The sequence below is a fragment of the Alexandromys fortis genome, unplaced genomic scaffold (genome assembly GCF_014885135.2).
Source record: "Alexandromys fortis isolate MF-2015 unplaced genomic scaffold, M_Fortis_MF-2015_v1.1 scaffold_73, whole genome shotgun sequence".
NCBI classification, from domain to species: Eukaryota; Metazoa; Chordata; class Mammalia; order Rodentia; family Cricetidae; genus Alexandromys; species Alexandromys fortis.
Genome location: NW_026067959.1, coordinates 3,094,493 through 3,113,251, shown reverse-complemented (window position 1 = coordinate 3,113,251; position 18,759 = coordinate 3,094,493). Strand labels below are relative to the sequence as shown.

At 40.8% G+C, this 18,759-nt stretch overlaps 1 protein-coding gene across 7 annotated transcripts in view; it reads right to left on the bottom strand.

The window, feature by feature from the left end:
- Slc38a9 (solute carrier family 38 member 9) overlaps positions 1-18,759 on the bottom strand; it is a 78,793-nt gene that overhangs the window by 20,134 nt on the left and 39,900 nt on the right. For all 7 annotated transcript variants that reach the window (XR_007593664.1, XR_007593665.1, XM_050152787.1 and 4 more), the window contains 4 exons: positions 15,984-16,154; positions 13,879-13,938; positions 12,492-12,683; positions 10,139-10,246 (listed from right to left, as the gene is read on the bottom strand). Coding sequence is in view for 5 of the 7 variants with exons in the window: in XM_050152787.1 (XP_050008744.1) it covers positions 10,139-10,246; positions 12,492-12,683; positions 13,879-13,938; positions 15,984-16,154 (531 nt within the window). In the remaining 2 variants the exon portion in view is untranslated. The remainder of the gene's footprint in view (positions 1-10,138; positions 10,247-12,491; positions 12,684-13,878; positions 13,939-15,983; positions 16,155-18,759) is intronic.

The following is an 18,759-nucleotide window of genomic DNA, read 5'->3' as shown; positions in this document are numbered from 1 at the left end:
CTGAGGAACTCTTTAGCTGGGGGGATCCAAAGTAAAGCAGCTAAGTAGGAAAGAGAAATCACCAATCATAGTGGTTCATGTCTATAATCTTAGCACTTGGGAGGCTGAGTCTGGGGCCAGGCTGGGCTGTTTAGCAAATTCCTGATTGGCCTGGGCCAAAGGGAGATCCTATCGCAAAGGCTGCCCTGCCCCATCAACATCTCTGGATATAATAACAGGTTAGAAGCTGTAAGAAAACAAATTAAATGATCCTATCCACATTAGCAAAACTGACATTAGTTTGGCCTAGGGTTACTTTCATTTCTATGTATATTAAAGTACTCTGACATATACCGTGGAAGGACAACATGCCATCTCCCTTCAAGCGAGACCTAAGCAAGGTTGCTAGCTGATGGCTTCTGGCTGCAGCCGTCCGATGTCTGCTGCCCTGATCCTATACCAGTCATATTTCCACTGGACAGCTACTAGCTCACCCTGAGCTTGCGGTGTATTAGTGTTTGGGCACATTTGTTCTAGAGGCAATATTTGCATTGAAGGCCGTAGTGGCTGGCCAGGACTTTCTGAATTTACTTCTGTTGAATCCATTTCTTTTTCTTCTCTTCCCTCCTACATATCCCAACCAGGCTTAGTCCTGCTCCTAATCATTTAATTTGCAGAATCCTTTAATTTAAATTTGCTCTTATACATGTCCTGCTCTTCTGACTATTCTGGTACCTGCTTACTGGGGAACTGAAACTGATCCAGTTGGAAGTGTATGAGAAAATGGGATTGGAGGGATTTGACTGGGGTCGATGGGATTTGAGCCCTGGATCACTTACTATCAAGATTTCAGTTCTCTGTGCTGTTTATGCTAGATCCTAAGGTTCTTTTTGTTTTGAGATGGGATCTCACGTAGCCTAGGCTTGCCTCAAACCCCACGATGTACTTGAGAATGACCTTGAACTTCATGATCCTCCTGTATCTACCTCTCTGCAGTTGGAGGCGTGTGCCACCATATTCAGTTTTATGCAGTGTTGAGGACCAAATCCAAGGCCTCTCGCAAGCAAGCCCTGGATGAGCAGCGGGACCCCAGCCCGAAAGGTTCTGACAGTGTTTCCCCTGTTGACCGAGAGTGACTGGGAGGAGGGAAGGCACTCCTGACCTCATCCTTTTGTGGGCAGCATTTCATCATGGCAGCCTCCCTACAAATTCTGTTTCCAAGCAGAGCACTGTAGGACTATTCTTCCTTCTCGCCACTGGCCTTCTAAGGACATAAAAGCCTATCTTGCAAGTGTGGGAGGAGGAGGGGAGAGTCATAACTGGCCTTTAGAGTTATATTTAGCTTAAAAGAGAAGACTTTTCAGTCCAGTTCTTGTTTTTTAGTACTTCCTACCATTTTTTCAACAAGTATTCTTTCAATCGAGCCATTCAAATTCTCATAATTTCCTAAGTGAGTCATGTTACTTCAGGCCTTAACTGTACATGGCATACCACTGAGAATTCTCCAACTTCTCACTTAGCGATCTCCTTTCGGCCTTTAATAGATCCTCTGAGATCACTTCCCTGCCTCCTCTTGGATGTGCAATCCCTCTGTACTCTACTGTCCCCTGGGCACCTCTTTATTTATGATTGTTACTGCATCAATTGTCTTACTGCTCAACTGGATCTCTTGGAGGGCATGTTTTATACAACATCGTGTGCCATGTAGCAGGAACACTATTGCCAGAACTGAAGGATTCCCAGCCACCAATATGAACAAAATTCTATTTAAAACTGCTTTTGGAGTTGAGATTATTAATTTTCTCTTTGATTGACCTTTTCCATCTCACAGCAATCAACCTCTTTAAGACAGCTGATGAACTTGGCCCTTTTCAATTAAGGCTTTTGCACTAATTGATTGACACAAATACCTTTTGAGCAATTCTTTTAAGAACTGAGATTTTTCAGTGTTGTTAAAATATAATTCACATGTTTTACTCATGTAAGGCATAAACTTAATTTTTTTAGCATATTCAGATTTGTGTGATCATAACCACAGTACTTTGTTCCCTTCTAGTGTTGGATAATATTCCACCATATTGATTCATCATACTTTATATACTCACCAGGGACAGACATTGGGTTGCTTCCACTTTTAGCAATTATGAGTAATGAAGTTATAAACACTCTCTCCCCGCCTCTCTTTTTCATATGATGGGGAAATATGCTTAACATGCCTTTTCAAAGGATATAACATTTGTGGCATGATTATTCTATTATAATTAAAGAAGACAAGCAATTCACAAAGGGTCGGAAGTTAATTGAGGAAAACACCTGATGTAATCGCTGGCCTTTGTGTGGTGCGTATGTATGTACGTGCATGCGTGTGTGTGTGTGTGTGTGCACCCCCCATACAGAGTAAATTAGAATCTAAAGTCTCCTTGAAGTCAGTTTCAAAGAATTATGAGGACTTTTTTTTTTGAGATAGGTGTCTGTGGTGGTTTGAAAGAAAATGGCCCCAAAAGGAGTGGCACTGTTAGGAGGTGTGGCCTTGTTGGAGGAAGTGTGTCACTGTGGGGTAGGCTTTGAGGTCTCCTATATTAAGTTGTGCCACCTAACGTGATGCCATGGTTATGGTGTCTTTTTACAACAGAAACCTTAACTAAGGCAGTCTCACTATGTAGCCCAGGCTGACCTCTAACATGTGACAATTTCTCTGACTCAGCCTTCTGAGTGCTCCTACAGGTATGAGTCAGTACACTTGGCTCAGAAATGTCATCTTAATTGCAGTTTTCAGTGTACTAATTGTTAAAAGTTAGCCTGCCATGGTGGCACACACCTATGGTCTTAGCACTGTGGAGGCAAACACAGGAAAAGCAAGAATTGGAGGCTAGCCTTGGTTACACAGTATATAGTAGGACAGCCTAGGCGACATGAAATCCTGTCTACTCCCCCGAAACCCAACCAAACAAAAACTCTTAAAAGTTGAACAATTTTGGGGGTGTGGTTCAGTCACTAAAGTGCCTGCCAAGGATGAAGACAGAACTGGATTTGGTCATCAGCACTGAATAAACCAGCTGTGGTGGTTGGTGCATGCTTATACTCAACATGGGGATCAGAAGTGCCAAACAGAGTTTTCAGTTTGGATTTGAAAAATCAAGTTTTTAATTTGATGATTGTGATTGAATTCATAGTAAGCCATGTACTGTACTGTGATTAATTTCCTTTTATATAAAAACTTTTCATTGATCCATTTTTCTGGAAAAAATAATTTTTTCTTTTTAGTTCCTTAGTTATCTAGTTAATACTACTTCCTCCTCAAACTTTATTCAGGAATTGCAAACTCTTCCTGCTCAGTCTGTACAACACACCGAAAAAGTTTTGCACTTCCCACAGCCCGCTACTCCAAGTCCCACCACTCTCTCCATATCTTTTCGTGATAGTTCTTGAAGTTCTGGATAGAGCAGCAAGACAACAAAGGGAAACCAAGGAGATTCAAATTGGAAAGGAAGAAGTCAAACTTTTGTTATTTGCAGATGACATGATAGTATACATAAGTAACTCCAAAAACTCTACTAGGAATCTTCTAGAGCTGATAAATACCTTCAGTAATGTGGCAGGATACAAGATCAACTCAAAAAAATCAGTAGCTCTCTTATACACAAATGATAAGCTGAAAAAGAAATCAGAGAAACATCACCCCTCACAACAGTCACAAATAACACAAAATATCTTGGGGTAACACTAACTAAAGAAGGGAAAGACCTGTTCGATAAGAACTTTAAGTCTTTGAAGAAAGAAATTGAAGAAGACACCAGAAAAGATCTCTCATGCTCTTGGACAGGTAGGATCAACATAAAAATGGCAATCCTACCAAAAGTAATCTATAGATTCAATGCAGTCCCCATCAAAATCCCAACATAATTCTTCATAGACCCTGAAAGAATAATATTCAACTTCATATGAAAAAACAAAAGACCCAGGATAGAAAAATCCTGTACAAACAAAGACCCAGTCCTGTACAATAAAGGAACTTCTAGAGGCATCACAATTCCTGAAATCAAGCTCTATTATAGAGCTACAGCAATGAAAACAGCTTAGTATTGGCATAAAAACAGAGAGGTTGACCAATGGAATCAAACTGAAGACCCAGATATTAATCCACACACCTATTTATGACAAAGAAGCTAAATTATACTATGGAAAAAATGAAAGCATCTTCAACAAATGGTGCTGACATAATAGGATGTCAACATGTAGAAGAATGAAAATAGATCCATATCTATCCTTATGCACAAAACACAAATCCAAATGGATTAAAGACCTCAATATAAATCCAGCCACACTGAACCCGATAAAAGAGAAAGTGGGGAGCAGCCTTCAATGCATGGGCACAGGAGACCACTTCCTAAATATAACACCAGTAGCACAGACACTGAGAGCAACAATAAATAAATGGGATCTCCTGAAACTGAGAAGCTTCTCTAAAGAAAAGGACACAGTCAATAAAACAAAAAGGCAGCCTACTGAAAGGGAACCCCACATCAGACAGAGGACTGATCTCCAAAATATATAAAGAACTCAAGAAATTATACATCAAAATTACAAATAACCCAATTAAAAAAATGGTGTACAGAACTAAACAGAATTCTCAACAGATAAATCTCAAATGGCTGAAAGACACTTAAGGAAATGTTCAACATCCTTAGCCATCAGGAAAATGCAAATCAAAACAACTCTAAGATACCATCTTACACCAGTCAGAATGGCTAAGATGAAAAACACCAATGATAGCCTATGCCGGAGAGGATGTGGAGTAAGGGGAACACTTCTCTATTGCTGGTGGGAATGCAAATTTGTACAACCACTCTGGAAATCAGTATGGTGGTTTCTCAGAAAATTGGAAATCATCCTACCTCAGGACCCAACAATACCACTCTTGGGCATACACCCAAAAGATGCTCAATCATACTACAAGGACATTTGTACAACGATGTTCATAGCAGCATTATTTGTAATAGCCAGAACCTGAAAACAATCTAGCCCCTCAGTCGAAGAATGGATAAAGAAAATGCAGTACATTTACACAATGGAGTACTACTCAGTGGTAAAAAACAACGACATCTTGAAATTTGCGTGCAAATGGATGGAACGAGAAAAAAAAATCCTGAGTGAGATAACCCAGACCCAGAAAGATGAACATGGTATGTACTCACTCATAAGTGGATACTAGCTGTAAAGCAAAGGATATTGAGTCCATAATCCTAAAGAAGCTACTTAACAAGGTGAACCCTAAGAAAAACATACATAGATCTACTTGGAAAGGGGAAATAGACAAGACTACCTGATAAAATTGGGAGCATAGAGATGGGGGGATAGGGAGAGCAGAAGGGGAAGACAAAGGGAGAAGGGGAGGGGGAGAAGAACTTGAGAGAATGGGATAGTCGAGATGGAGGAAGGACAGAGATGAGAGCAAAGAAAGAGATATTTTGATTAAGGGAGCCATTACGGGGCTAGCAAGAAACTGGCACTAGAGAAATTCCCAGGAATCCACAAGGATGACCCCAGTTAAGACCCTAAGCAATAGAGGAGAGGTGCCTGAACTGGCCTTGCTCTGTAGTCAGACTGGTAAATATCTGAAGTATGACCTTAGAACCTTCATCCAGCAACTGATGGAAACAGAGGTAGAGACCTGCATCAGAGCACTGGACTGAGCTCCCAAAGTCCAGGAATGAGAATATGAGCAAAAAGGTCAAGACCATGATGGATTCACCCACTGAAACAGTTCACCTGAGCTAATGGGAGCTCACCAACTCCACCTGGACAGGGAAGAAACCAGCATAGGTCCACACTAGTCCCTCTGAATGTGGGTGACAGTTGCATGGCTGAAAAAGACTGAGGGGCCACGGGCAGTGGCACCAGGATTTATTCCTACTGCTTGCACTGGCTTTTTTGGAACCTATTCTCTTTGGATGGATACCTTGCTCAGCCTAGATACAGTAGAATCAGGAATTACTAACAGACATCACAGATGCTTGCTATAAGGCTAGTACTGATAAGAGCTTTAAGAAAAAGTCTCAAGCAGCCTGGAGGTGGGTAGGTTGTCAGAGAAGATCTTGCATAACCACACTGACCATCTATCTGTGCATCCGAGAGAACAGGGAACCTCATACACAGGGAACAGTGAATGACAAGAAGGGAGTGTGCTCAGCATTGTCATACAACAGCAAGGAGGCCAGTGTGCTTGGAGTTGGTGAGCAAGAGGGAAAGCAGTGGGGATTATGAGTCAGGTCAGAATGGATCCAAGGACTATGATAAAGAAGCCATCATTCTTAATGAAATGGGAAATCTTTAAAGAGTTCTGTGGGTTCTGGTTTGAGCTTTGTTTTGTTTTTGCATTAAGACAGGTCTTACTATGTAGTTCAGGCTGGCCTTAAATCCAGATCCCTTAAGGGCCGGCACCACAAGCATGCACCACCACACTAGCTTGGGTTGTTTTACAAGTATAACTCTAGCTGCTGGGTGTAGAATAGCTTAGGTTGGGGGAGACAAAATTAACTGGGGGGGCACTATAATAATCCAGGCAAGAGATTAATAGCTTGACAAAGTTCTTTTCAGTGGAGATGATAAGAAGTTAGATTCTTAACTGTTTTAAAAAACAGATGCACTCTGCAGCTGGATTGGGTGTGGATGGAGAATGGTCAAAAACTATTCAGTGTTGACCAGAACACCCGAAACTACAGCTTCTCTTTTAAGGTGAAGGAGGCTCAGAGAAGAGCAAGTCAAGCATGTTAGGGATAGGGATGGACACTGAAATGAATATAACAAGTATTTGGTCTTTGCCCATCTGAGCTTAACACATCCATAGACATCGAAGTAGAGAAAGAGAAGGTGTGAGATGGACACGAGAATGATGAGGGATCTCAGCTGGAAATATAAAATTAGGATTGGTCACCGTACAGACAATACAGAAAGCAAGTTGGTTGCATGGCATTACTTAGGGGATAAAAGTCTTTGCAAGAGAGATGGTCATCAGGTGAGGAAAGACTCTTGCTAAGACTGACAGCCTGAGTTCCATACCCAATGCACCGGCTGGTTTTATGTCAACTTGACACAAGCTAGAGTCATCAGAGAGGAAGGAGGCTCAGTTGAGAAAATGTCTCCACAAGATCCAGCTGTAAGGCATTTTTCTTAGTGATTGATGAGAGAGGCCCCAGTACATGGAGGTTGGTGCCATCCCTGGACTGGTGGTCCTAGGTTCTCTAAGAAAGCAAGCTGAGCAAGCCAGGGGAAGCAAGCCAGTAAGCAGCATTCCTCCATGGCTTCTGCATCAGCTCCTGCCTCCAGGTTCCTGCCCTGCTCGAGTTCCTTTCCTGACCATCTTTGATGATGCAGAGTGATGTGGAAATGTATGTGAATAAACTCTTTCCTCCCCGACCTGCTTTTTTGGTCGTGATATTCATTGCAGCAGTAAAAACCCAAAGACAACCAGTAGTCCACAGGCTGAAGGAGAGAATTGATTTTCAAATGCTGTCCTGGGATCTCCTCCACACACATGCTGTGGTAGGTGCGTAAGGAAACACATGTAATACGTAATTGTAGAAGAAACAAGAACACATAAAGATCAATCGGATTTGTAAGATGGTGTGACTTTTCATGAGGACAGTAAAGGCTTATCCTCTCCAATGTTCTCTGAGTTTTTAATTAGCCTCTCAGAAAACACTCAGGACACATTTCATTCTTCACACAGTCTTTAATCACAATGTAGTAATTTTAGACTCCTAATAGAAAATGTGCCTTGTTTAATCTTCATTATTTCCCCTTCATTCCATATAAAATTGGATAATGGAAAATGAATGATTTCCCACCTACTTAAGAATTTCTTCTTTTCTGTTTCTGTTTAATTATGTGCCATTGTGCCTGTGTGTCAGTGTGTGCACGTGAGTACAGGCACCCACAGAACACTGGTCCCTTGAAGCTGGAGTTACAGGTCGGTGCTTGGTGACTCTGTGAAGGTGCTGAAATCAAATTTGAGTCCTTTGCCCCATTAGGTATCTATTTTTAGTTTATTAGCATTAGTAGAAACTTTCCTCACTAATGCTTAATAAATCACAATAGACACAACGTTAAAAAACAATATCCTGGACTATTTTTGCCAATCATTGGGAAAATTCAATACTGTTTTTTCTTCTTTCTTTCTTTCTTTCTTTCTCTCTCTCTCTCTTTCTTTCTTTCTTTCTTTTTTGTCTTTTTTTTGAGACAGGGTCTCTTCTATTCTGGCTGTTCTGAAACTCAAAGAGATCCAGCTGCCTCAGTCTCCCTAGTCTCCTTGAATCCCTGGGATTCAAGGTGTGCACCACCACATAATCTTGGAAAGAAAAATGCCCTTTCAAGGCTCAGGGCTTTGGAAAATCAAAGCTAAAAAAGTCAAATGTTCTGAAAAAAGTAGCCATGGTAACATAATCAACAATTTTCAGTGACTACCTACTCAATACATCTTGAAAATCTAGGAAGGTTATAACAAAGAAATAGGAACTAAATAGCTCCAACTACGAGAATCAGGAAGACCAGACACTCAATGGTGACTTGAAATTTTAGGCTTCTTAATGACTGAAGAATAGAAGGAAAGCAGTCTTTCTAAACCAACAATGGAATCGAGCACTATTTCTCAATATTAGTTTCAAGATATTTTTGTAACAGTCACTCCCCGGGGATCTTCGCACTGTCAACTTTTTAGTGCTTGTGTTTCTGCGGCATTGATCAGAGCTAGTCCTGCCTCTAGCTTTTCTTCCTTGGTGAAAACGCTGAAACTCCCTCAGCGACATTTTGCCCCAGCAAATCCTTTCTTGGACAGTTCACAGAAAACCTTGAAGGTGTGATACCCACAGGCCGGGCACTTGAGGCAACTTTTCAACTATCCCACAAATAGGCCGCAATCTTGCTGTCTGCTTGCTCCAGGGAGCACTTCCACATTCAAGTTGGCTCAGTCATTATCACTTAATTCAGGTTCTTCACGCAGAACCCTCCCCAGAGAGGTGGAGAGGGAACTGGACCACTGACTGGGATTGGTGGTGCCCAGCGGCCTCATCGGCTGGTTTCAAGGGTCAACCGCTGCATGGGGAGCTTTCAGAACTCTTGGGCATCCTGCTGGCTGTATCCAGAGAAGGAGGCAATGTGTTTATGGAAGACTCCGGAATGGAGTAGGATTCATAGTTTCACAGGAGTCAGGGTACCATACGGCACCTACGTCTGCAAAGGCTTCTGTGAGCTCCTGCGCTCGGCCTTCTCCGGGCATCTCTTGCCGGAAGTCCCTTTGAAGACTAAAGTACCACAGAGGCCTTCTGCGGCTCAAACGCTGTAGCACGGTGTTCAGGAAACATGCATTCCCCAGATTTCCGAGGCCAACACAGTAACGGTCACTTTTTAATCTATCTTCTTATTTAGTGAAATTCAGTCATTTATTCATTGTCTTATTGGTGCTTTTTAAAAATTCCTATAGATTTTAAATTTGGGTGAAACTAAATTAACTAAATTGCCACATTATAATCAGGAGGAGCTATGAGACAGGTGCGAAAACCCATTTAATAACCATAATCTTAACCTGAAAAACAATAAAATTACAGAAAAGCCCATAAGGGCAACAATGACCTCTCTCTCTCTCTCTCTCTCTGACACAGGGTCTGGCCTGGAACTCACAGCAATCCTACCTGCCTCTGCCTCCTGAGTACAGAAAGCATGTATCCCATGCCCAGTCAGGTTCTAATGAGCAGTATTACCAACATGCATAACAATGCTCCACATCTCTGATAGTCTAAGCAAATGTTCCTTAGAAAAGTCTAGAGAAGAAGTTCTTCATTTTTCAAGTGCATTATAAATTAAATGGACTTCAAATGTCAATTCAAAAATGATAGAGCCCCGGTTATCCCTCGTTGCCAGAAATAGCAAATATAATCCTGTTTTGTTTTATTTACTCATTCTTGTTTTTCTGAGGTAGTCTCTCACTCTATGGCCCAGGCTGGCCTAGAACTCAAGGTAGTCCTCTGTTTCAGCCTCCCAAATGCTGGAATTGGCAGGTGAGGGCAATCAATTAACCTTGTATTACCTGTTTTAGACTAATATTTCATAGGAATTAAAGAACACATTATTGTTATTCAATTATTTCTTATTTTGACAGACTCACCTGGTACAAAGAATTCTGTTGGCACAAACCAGTGAAATTCCAGATGGAATCCTAAGCGAATAGCCTTCAAGGTAACAAGGACAATCAAATAGAGGACGGATACTGTGCCTGTAAGGGACAGACAAACAAACCAGAAACTACTGATCATCTTTGTATATCCTACAGACTGCTTTAAAAATCAGGACTGGAGAAATTATCCTTGTTAATCTTATTTAAAAAAAACCAGCTATACTCTAAATAATAATAAATTAATAAATTAATCCTTGTGAGTTATCAGAAAGTAAATCAAAATATTAGGTAGTAAGCCTAAGGAACCTCACGCCTGCTCACCAACTGGGAACTGCTTAGTTAACTTAGGAATTCAGTGACAGCAACAAGCAGAATCTATTATAAAAGTCAGTTTTACAAGAGAAGAAAACATGAAACCAACTTATTTTGTTTTAGGTATTGGGAGATGCCCAACACACTGGAAAAGTCTGCCAAGTTAATTTGAAGTAAAGAGATAAAAATAGCAAACATCCGAGAAAGGTGAACAAATGAGCTAGCATCTCCGGGAGGCTCTGCCACACAGAACTGTGAGCGGTGTAGACATTAGAGTTAGCAGCTCCAGGAGGCTCTGCCACACAGAACTGTGAGCGGTGTAGACATTAGAGGACTGTTATCTTTTTTTTTTTTTTGGATTTTTGAGACAAGGTTTCTTGGTAGCTTTTTGGTTCCTGTCCTGGAACTAGCTCTTGTAGACCAGGCAGGCCTCGAACTCAGAGATCCGCCTGCCTCTGCCTCCGGAGTGCTGGGATTAAAGGCGTGTGCCACCACCGCCTGGCAGAGGACTGTTATCTTTTAATTAAAAAATGGGTTTTTTTTTTTGTAGTATTTTTGTAGTATTGGGGATAAAACTCAGCGCCTTGTTTGTACACTACTAGGCAAGTGCTCACTTGGTCAGCTACATCTCTACCCAGATCCCTTCTTCTGAGGAAGGAGATGCAGTCTTTGTGGAGGTCAATCAGACCTGCTCCTGAAGGCCCCTAGGCTACTGCTCTGAGGAAGGACAACAGCAGAACATCCTGAAGCCTGGTTGGAAGTCTGAGGACCACGAGGTCTCGCTGAGCAAACCTCCTGTAAGTTCACATGCTTGTGAAAGACTTGTTCCACTGGAAAGTCTGCAGCGAGTCAGGAAACCACAAAGAGCTCTATAAACCGGACTGTGGGTTTAGAGATTAGCTGATTCAGAAAGATGAAGACAGGACGCTGAGCTTATGTAACAGTTCCTTCTCTCCATGCTCCTGCTGCCGTACAGCGTCCTGCTCTGAGGGAGACAGGCTGGAGAGACCTATCTTTACCCCTTCCTTTCATCTCCTGGGAACCTGGCTACATTTTGATGTTGTTCCTCCTAGTTCCTTGATATGATGGAGAATCTGATTGTTGTGCACTGCAGCTGCCTACTGGAGAGCTTCAGAAGGGAGGTAAAATCCTACAGGCCGAGTCCAACAAGTCTCTGTAAGAGCTATCTCCAGATTTCCTTTAGTTAACCAGATCTGAGCTTCCACTGAAGGTCTTTTCGTCATTAAGTAGGGTCAAAATATTCCTTTGAAGATTTCTGCAAGACAGGAGACATGCACAGAGGTCTATTCCTTTTGGAGGCCACTGTGCTAGGAAACAAAAACTCAGGAAGGGCACAAATGCAGAATAAGAAGCCAACCTAGGGCTGGAGTGGCGGTCAGCAGTAGAGCAGGCTGCCCAGAAAGCACAAGGCCCTGCTTGTCTTTTTGTTTGTTTTTAAAGCATTGGATTTGATCTCCAAGACTATATGAATGAATGAATGAATGACTAAAAGCCTTAGTTGTAAAATGATCTCTTAGGTTTAAAGTTAGATGACAATTCTGTGCAGTTACCCTCTACCCCCTTAATCTCAGTAGCCAGGGATGACCTTGAACTCCAGTTCCTGCCTTTGTCTTCCAGGTGCTTACTATTAGTGGTTGTGTTACCACGCCTCGCTATGTAAATAGAACACAGGAAGTTCCTATGTTTTCACACTTTAAAACTAAGGATTCTTATAGTAGCCGTTTTGATGTCTCCTCCTCAGTCTATTTCCTCTAGCTGTACTTGCACGGGAAGTGAGTTATTCAAGAAGGTTAGAATGGGAAACCGAGTAATTCATATCAAGAAAACCAACCCTGAAAGGGCAAAAGGCACCTGAAACGGTCGTGTCCATTTTTCTGTGCCAAACTTTATAGAAAAACAAAAAGCAAAATCAAAGTATCACATGAATGAACAAACTAAGTAGATCTGAACAGCTGGGGAGGCGACGCTCTCCCCACTCACACTGCTGAAGTTCCACAAAGTAGTACCTTACCTAGGATGTTAAATTTGGAAAAAAACGAAGGAGACTTGAAATTGAGCAGTGGCAGGAGGAGCCCTATGAGGTACAACGGCACTGTCTTGGACTTATTCCACCACTTCTCAAACTGCTGGACTTGTGTGTCATTGTAGAAAGCCATGGAGCTGTTGTCAGGATGGCCACTGCTCCCAGCGCTTGGACAAATCACTGCAAAGGCAAACAAATGCCACGTCAGAGATCGGACGACCCAGGCCAGAGAGTCACTGTGCCCAGGGCTGCGCCTGCTCAGCTGTTACACCAACTTCTGGAAAGGGTTATAGAGGAGCCTTAGGAATCTTCCAACTGAATATAAACAGTGAAAGGGAATAAGAAAAAAACACTTTTGAGGTAGCATACCCTTGTATTAGGAACAAGAGAAAGATCCCATAAAGTCCCATAAAATGTTCCTTAGCCCGATTGTTGGGCAGAAAACATTGGGCTTATGGTCACCTCAGTAATATGAGACGTACCATGCAGGTATAGTCACTACCATATCATATCTTTGTATGGTAGTAATGACCATACAAAGGCCAAATAACAGGCTTTTTCTCTTAAAACTTTGATTAGCTTTATTATTTGTGTGTGTGTTCATCACGGCACATGTGCAGAGGTCAGAGGACAACATGTCAGAGTCCGTTCGCTCCTTCTACCATGTAGGTCTTGGGACTGCACTCAGGTCATCAGGTGTGGTGGTAAAATGCATTTGCTTATTGAGCCATTTCACTGACCCCCTTTTTTTCTTTTTTAATAAGAAAAAAAATCTATGTGTTAGGGAATTAAAAGCAGAAATCCCCGATCACCAGTGAAAAACTGAAGAATTTGGAGTTTAACAATCCAAAATGATTCAGTTACCCCACTTCCGGCAGCCTAAGAGTCTGTTAACCTCTGAGAACCGGGAGTCTGGACAAAGAGATTGTCCTCTCTCTGTCTTCACCTCTTCTTCTCTCTTAGCATTTGTTTATTTGTAACTTGTCTGTTGTGCATTTACAGGCCATAGTCGAGCAATTCCTCCTTCAGCCCTGGGGTCCAGGGGCCAAGCTCAGGCTGTTGGCCTGTCACCCTCTGAGCATCTCACGGGCGCATTTCCATGCTCTTTTTAGTCTTATTCCTTTATGGTGCCAAGGCTCGAACCAGTGCTTCCCACATGCCATGCAGACGCACTACCGCCAAATCACACTCAAGCATTTATTTTCAAAATAAATCTATTTTGAAACCTACCACCAATAATTGTATAGCGACCCAGGAATATAAGAACAATTTTTCCCCAACCATTTACCTAACTTGGAGTTATGCATTCTATTTTCAAATCGTTTTGGGAGGAGGATTGGGGACAAGGAAACAAACTGAATTCCACACTACTTACCAGGGTTGCTGTCATTGGTTCTCAGTATAGTGTCAGTGTCATTAATGTGGTGAATGAAATCTAAAAGACAAAGACAGTTACACAAGGAATGAACCATGTCAGGTCCCATCACCACCTAAGGTCTTCTGTTCATAAAAACGGTTATTTACTGTATATAATATTGTTGAGTATACTGACCCCAGACTATTTCTTAGTTACACAGTTTCATTTTTAGTTTTCTTTGCCTACTAGAATGGTAATGTTATTTACTTCATAGGCCCATATGGAAGCATTTACAAAATCCAGGGCTTAAAAAGGAAGCTACTTGAAAGATCGAATCAATGATACTTAAAAGGTCTGCAAAGAAGATAGATACAAATTTTCCCTATACTTAAATTAATTTATAGCAGCACAGCTACATTTTCTGTAAAGTTCTCAACAACCGTACATGGCCAAGCCTATTTGGAAAATCACCTAACATTTTCATAAGGAACAGTACACACTCTTACAAAGCTACGGCTGTATAGTAATCATCACTCCCGTAAGAACTGCTGAGCTAGATGGAAGGAAGTACAAAAGATGAAGGCGTGTGCCGTCAATGCCACAGCATGCATGTGAGTATGAGGATGGGTAAACAGTGTGGTCGGTCTGTTTGTTTTGAGACAGGGTCATGCTTTATACAAAAAAAATTATAGCTATAACAATATTTGAATTAGAGCAGTGAGGGACACAGCATAGCCCATGGTTTCTCAATGAATGTGATATTACTAAGAAGAAAAGTTCATTCCTGAGGGGAGAAAAAAACTTTTTAAAAACATGTACAGGTAGATAAACACTTTGTAAAAGGGATTTCTGTGGTATTAAAACTTCATTGGACGGACAGTTAGAATAAAATGACTAAAAAGTGTTCCCAAGGAGTATTAATTTTTCTTAAACTGGGAGAGTTAGAAAATCCTGGTACAGACTATTCTAGACCAGTACAATGTTGACAGCTGATAAGGCTAAGTGACAGGAACATGTAGATTCTGTTTCCTTAGTTGGGTTTTTTTTGTTTTGTTTTTTTGTTGCTGTTTTTTCAAGACAGGGTATCTCTGTGTAACAGTCCTGGCTCTCTTGGAACTCACTCTGTAGCCCAGGCTGGCCTCAAACTCAGAGATCTCTTTGTCTCTGCGTCCTGAATGCTGGGATTTAAGGTGTGTGCCACCACCACCCAACATGGATTCCTTATGTTGTTCTGTTTATTTTCTACATGTTTAAATTTTTTAATAACAAAAAGTATGTATTGTATATTAAATTGAAAATACATTTACAAAACCAAATTAAGGTATCAAGAAAAGTGTTCACAAGTAGATAATACTTTTACCAAGAAAAATTTAAGAGACATTAAACAGAAACTTAAACTATGCTATGATCGTGGATAGAAATGCTCAATATCCTGGCACAGTTTTTTTCCACAACAATAAATCTAATGCAATTCCTATTAATCCTAAGCCAATAGCCTAATAGTAATAATTATGGTATGTTGACTGAAAAATTCAATGCTACTTCATTCAAAATCTAATTATATTGCTCTAGAATTTGACAAGTTAGTTGATTCTAAAATGTATATAAAAGACTCAAGGACCTTGATTCAAAGCAAAGAAAAACAAAACAAAAACAAACAATATATATATGCAGCTAACCATTGATGGGGAGGGAGAGACATCTCTGTCAGTGGTGCAGACACTGCTCAAGTGCATGTGCTTCAGTAAACCAATTTTCACCCATGTTCGTGAAAGCAACCCTAACGAAACTCACTGGGTGACCAAAAAACAAAAAGACATAAAAATAGAAGGGAACTAGTGGAAAGAGGAAGGGTGCTAAAGAGAGTAGAAGGGAACAAGAAAACATAACAAGAAAGGAATATGATAAAAAATACATTATGAAAATGTCAGAATGAAATCCATTATTTATGTAAAAAAATTAATGCTTATACATATGATATTTGACATCTTAAGTATAGAAAAGCTGAATCAAGCGCATTACCCGGGATTATATATACTTTACATATAAAAATGCAAGGCTAGAACTAAAATATTACAATGATATTTGAGGGTAACTTTGTTAAAGAATATATCGATACTTACTGAAAATAAACTTTCCAGTATTAAAAAGAAAATTAGACATAAGTACCCAATAAACTATCATTGCTCCAATGAGAGACACTAAGGAAAAAAGGAGACTTGACCATTGCCCAAAGGAGCCAAAATAATGTTTGCAGACATCTGGATATTCCCAGGTAGTTGTGTCCAATGTACCTGAATAAAAACAGAAGAGAAAGAATAAGATAGATATTGGTCACATACGCTACATTTATAATTTGTATTCCCCCAACTAATTCAAAATATTTAGCAAAAGATGATGGCTACTTTACCAACAAATACAAGAACAGATTATGGAAAAACTAGCAATTAAAATGTTGCAAAACAAAACAAATCTGATCAATGAGATAATATAATCTGAGAAGTATAGCATCATAACTTTTATAACTAAAAAAAAATGTGGTAACCAGGAGTAGGAAAACCAATTAATAAAAAACAGAATACTCTCTTTAATTTTTTTGAGATGCTGTCTTGCTGCAAAGCCCAGGTTAACCTAAATTTACAGCAATCCTCAGATTTCTGGGATTGTAGGCATAAGTCATTCTGTTAATGCATTTAAAACACCACTTAACAACATGAAGGAAGTTGTCTTGAGTCACAGTTTATGCTACAAGTCAATTTAAACTTTAGGTAACCAAGTTAAGAATTTAAAAGTAAAGCTAGGCATAGCTAGGCATAGAAGAATGTCCCTGTGATTCCAGATCTTAAGTCAGGGGTATGTGAACTCAAGGCCAGCCTGGGCTACACAGTGAGTTTGTGACCAGCCTGAACAACACACACAGAGCAAGATGGAACAACAAGAGTCTAACAAGTTAAAGTAAGAAGATAATACAGAAATCTAAATGAAAGGTTATCCATCTATGAACTCATAAGAAACAGAAGCACAGTAGGGAAGATAGACAGGCTTATGAAAGCCAAATACTGAGAAAGAAATTCACGAGAAATTACAGATAAAACCAACTGCGATATCATATAGCATACTTAGCAGAACTGTAAAGGCACTAAGGAACGTGGATGGAAAAAAGAGTACAAACATGATACAGCTAAAGAAAATCACACTGCTTTGTGAGCGCAAGAAACACAATAGAACAGGGAACACAGGAAATAGCGGCAGGCTTCAAAGCCTACCACTAACGGACAGCTGGTGCTGCTGGGAATTAGCTCAGCTCTTAGAAACAAACTTTAACTTAACAGTTGCCTTTTCTTCCTTTTGTCTTTTTGAACTGGGGCTTCAACCCATGTAGCTCTGCACATGCCAAGTCTGTGCTCTGCAACTGAGCTGCATCTCCAGCCCACACTTTTTTTCCCCTTAGGAGTCAAAATTTAAAGAAAATAATTTTTAAAAATCCACAAAATACGTACAAATTATATTTAGAAGAGTATTAGAATGGCAGACAACAGAGGAGGTCATAAATGTGTTACAGTACACAATCATTAATCAAATACAATAGAGCCACAATGCACAATGCACAGTCATTCAACCAACCAACCAACCAACCAAACACCAAAGATAATAATGGTGACTGCACCGATAAAGTTCCCTTTAAAAAAGGGATGAAGTAAAAATAAATAAATAAATAAATAAAAAAGGGATGAAGTGGGAGACAAGATTCTAATAAAATATACTAAATGATAAGAATTTATATAAAAAACACAAAGACATTTGTATAAAAAGAACACAAAAATAATTTGCTTTTCTATGGTTGAGTTATTGTAATAGTAATTTGTCTCAATATTTTGGTACAGAATAGAGATAGATACAACGTAAGATTATTTTAACTGCCATCAAATTATAGTCCCTTTCTCTACGACTCCATGGTCTGTACTGCTTTAAGTTAATTGCTGTCTGGTGACCAAGCAGGAGCAAGTTCTATAAGCATCAAGTAAAATACAGCAGCCAGTACAGGGCAGAAAGCAGCAGTGAAGCCCACACTGAGCATGGTGGTTTGCATCTAGATAACCAACCACCACTGGTTGGGACGAGCAGATGGCTCAGCTAGTGAAGGTGTTGCTGCTGAGTCAATCCTCGGATCCACATGATGGAAGCCAAGAACCAGCTCCCAAAGCTCTTCTCTGATCTCCACACGCTGAGGCACTCATATGCCCACACACATAAATTAATGTAAGTGGAAAGAGAATTTTAGAAACAACGAGAGCTCATGAAAAGCCACTTCAGCTGTGGTAGCAGTAGGTGCGCCTACTCCCTGCTTCTCTGGAGTCGGAGGTGGGGGACCCGTGAGTCTGTGAGTGTGAGGTGGAGGGAGCACTGGAACCTAAAAACAGCCTGGGCAACAGAGTAAGAGTGCTCTTAAAAAGACAAACAAAAATTGGCCATTCTTTTTCAGTCACAGTCCAGCTGGCCTTGGTGAGCTCCCAATAGATCAGCCCCACTGTCTCAGTGGGAGGGTGCACCCCTCGTGGTCCTGACTTCCTTGCTCATGTTCTCCCTCCTTCTGCTCCTCATTGGGACCTTGGGAGCTCAGTCCAGTGCTCCAGTGTGGGTCTCTGTCTCTATCTCCATCCATCACCAGATGAAGGTTCTATGGTGATATGCAAGATATTTGTCAGTATTGCTATAGGATAGGGTCATTTCAGGTTCCCTATCCTCATCTGCCCAAGGAACTAACTGGGGACATCGCCTTGGTTCAAGTCTAGGTTCAAGTCTCTTGCCAACCCTAAGGTGGCTCCCTTAACTAAGAATTGTGCTTCCGTGCTCCCCTATCCAACCTTCCTTTATCCCAATCATCCTGTTTCCCCAAGT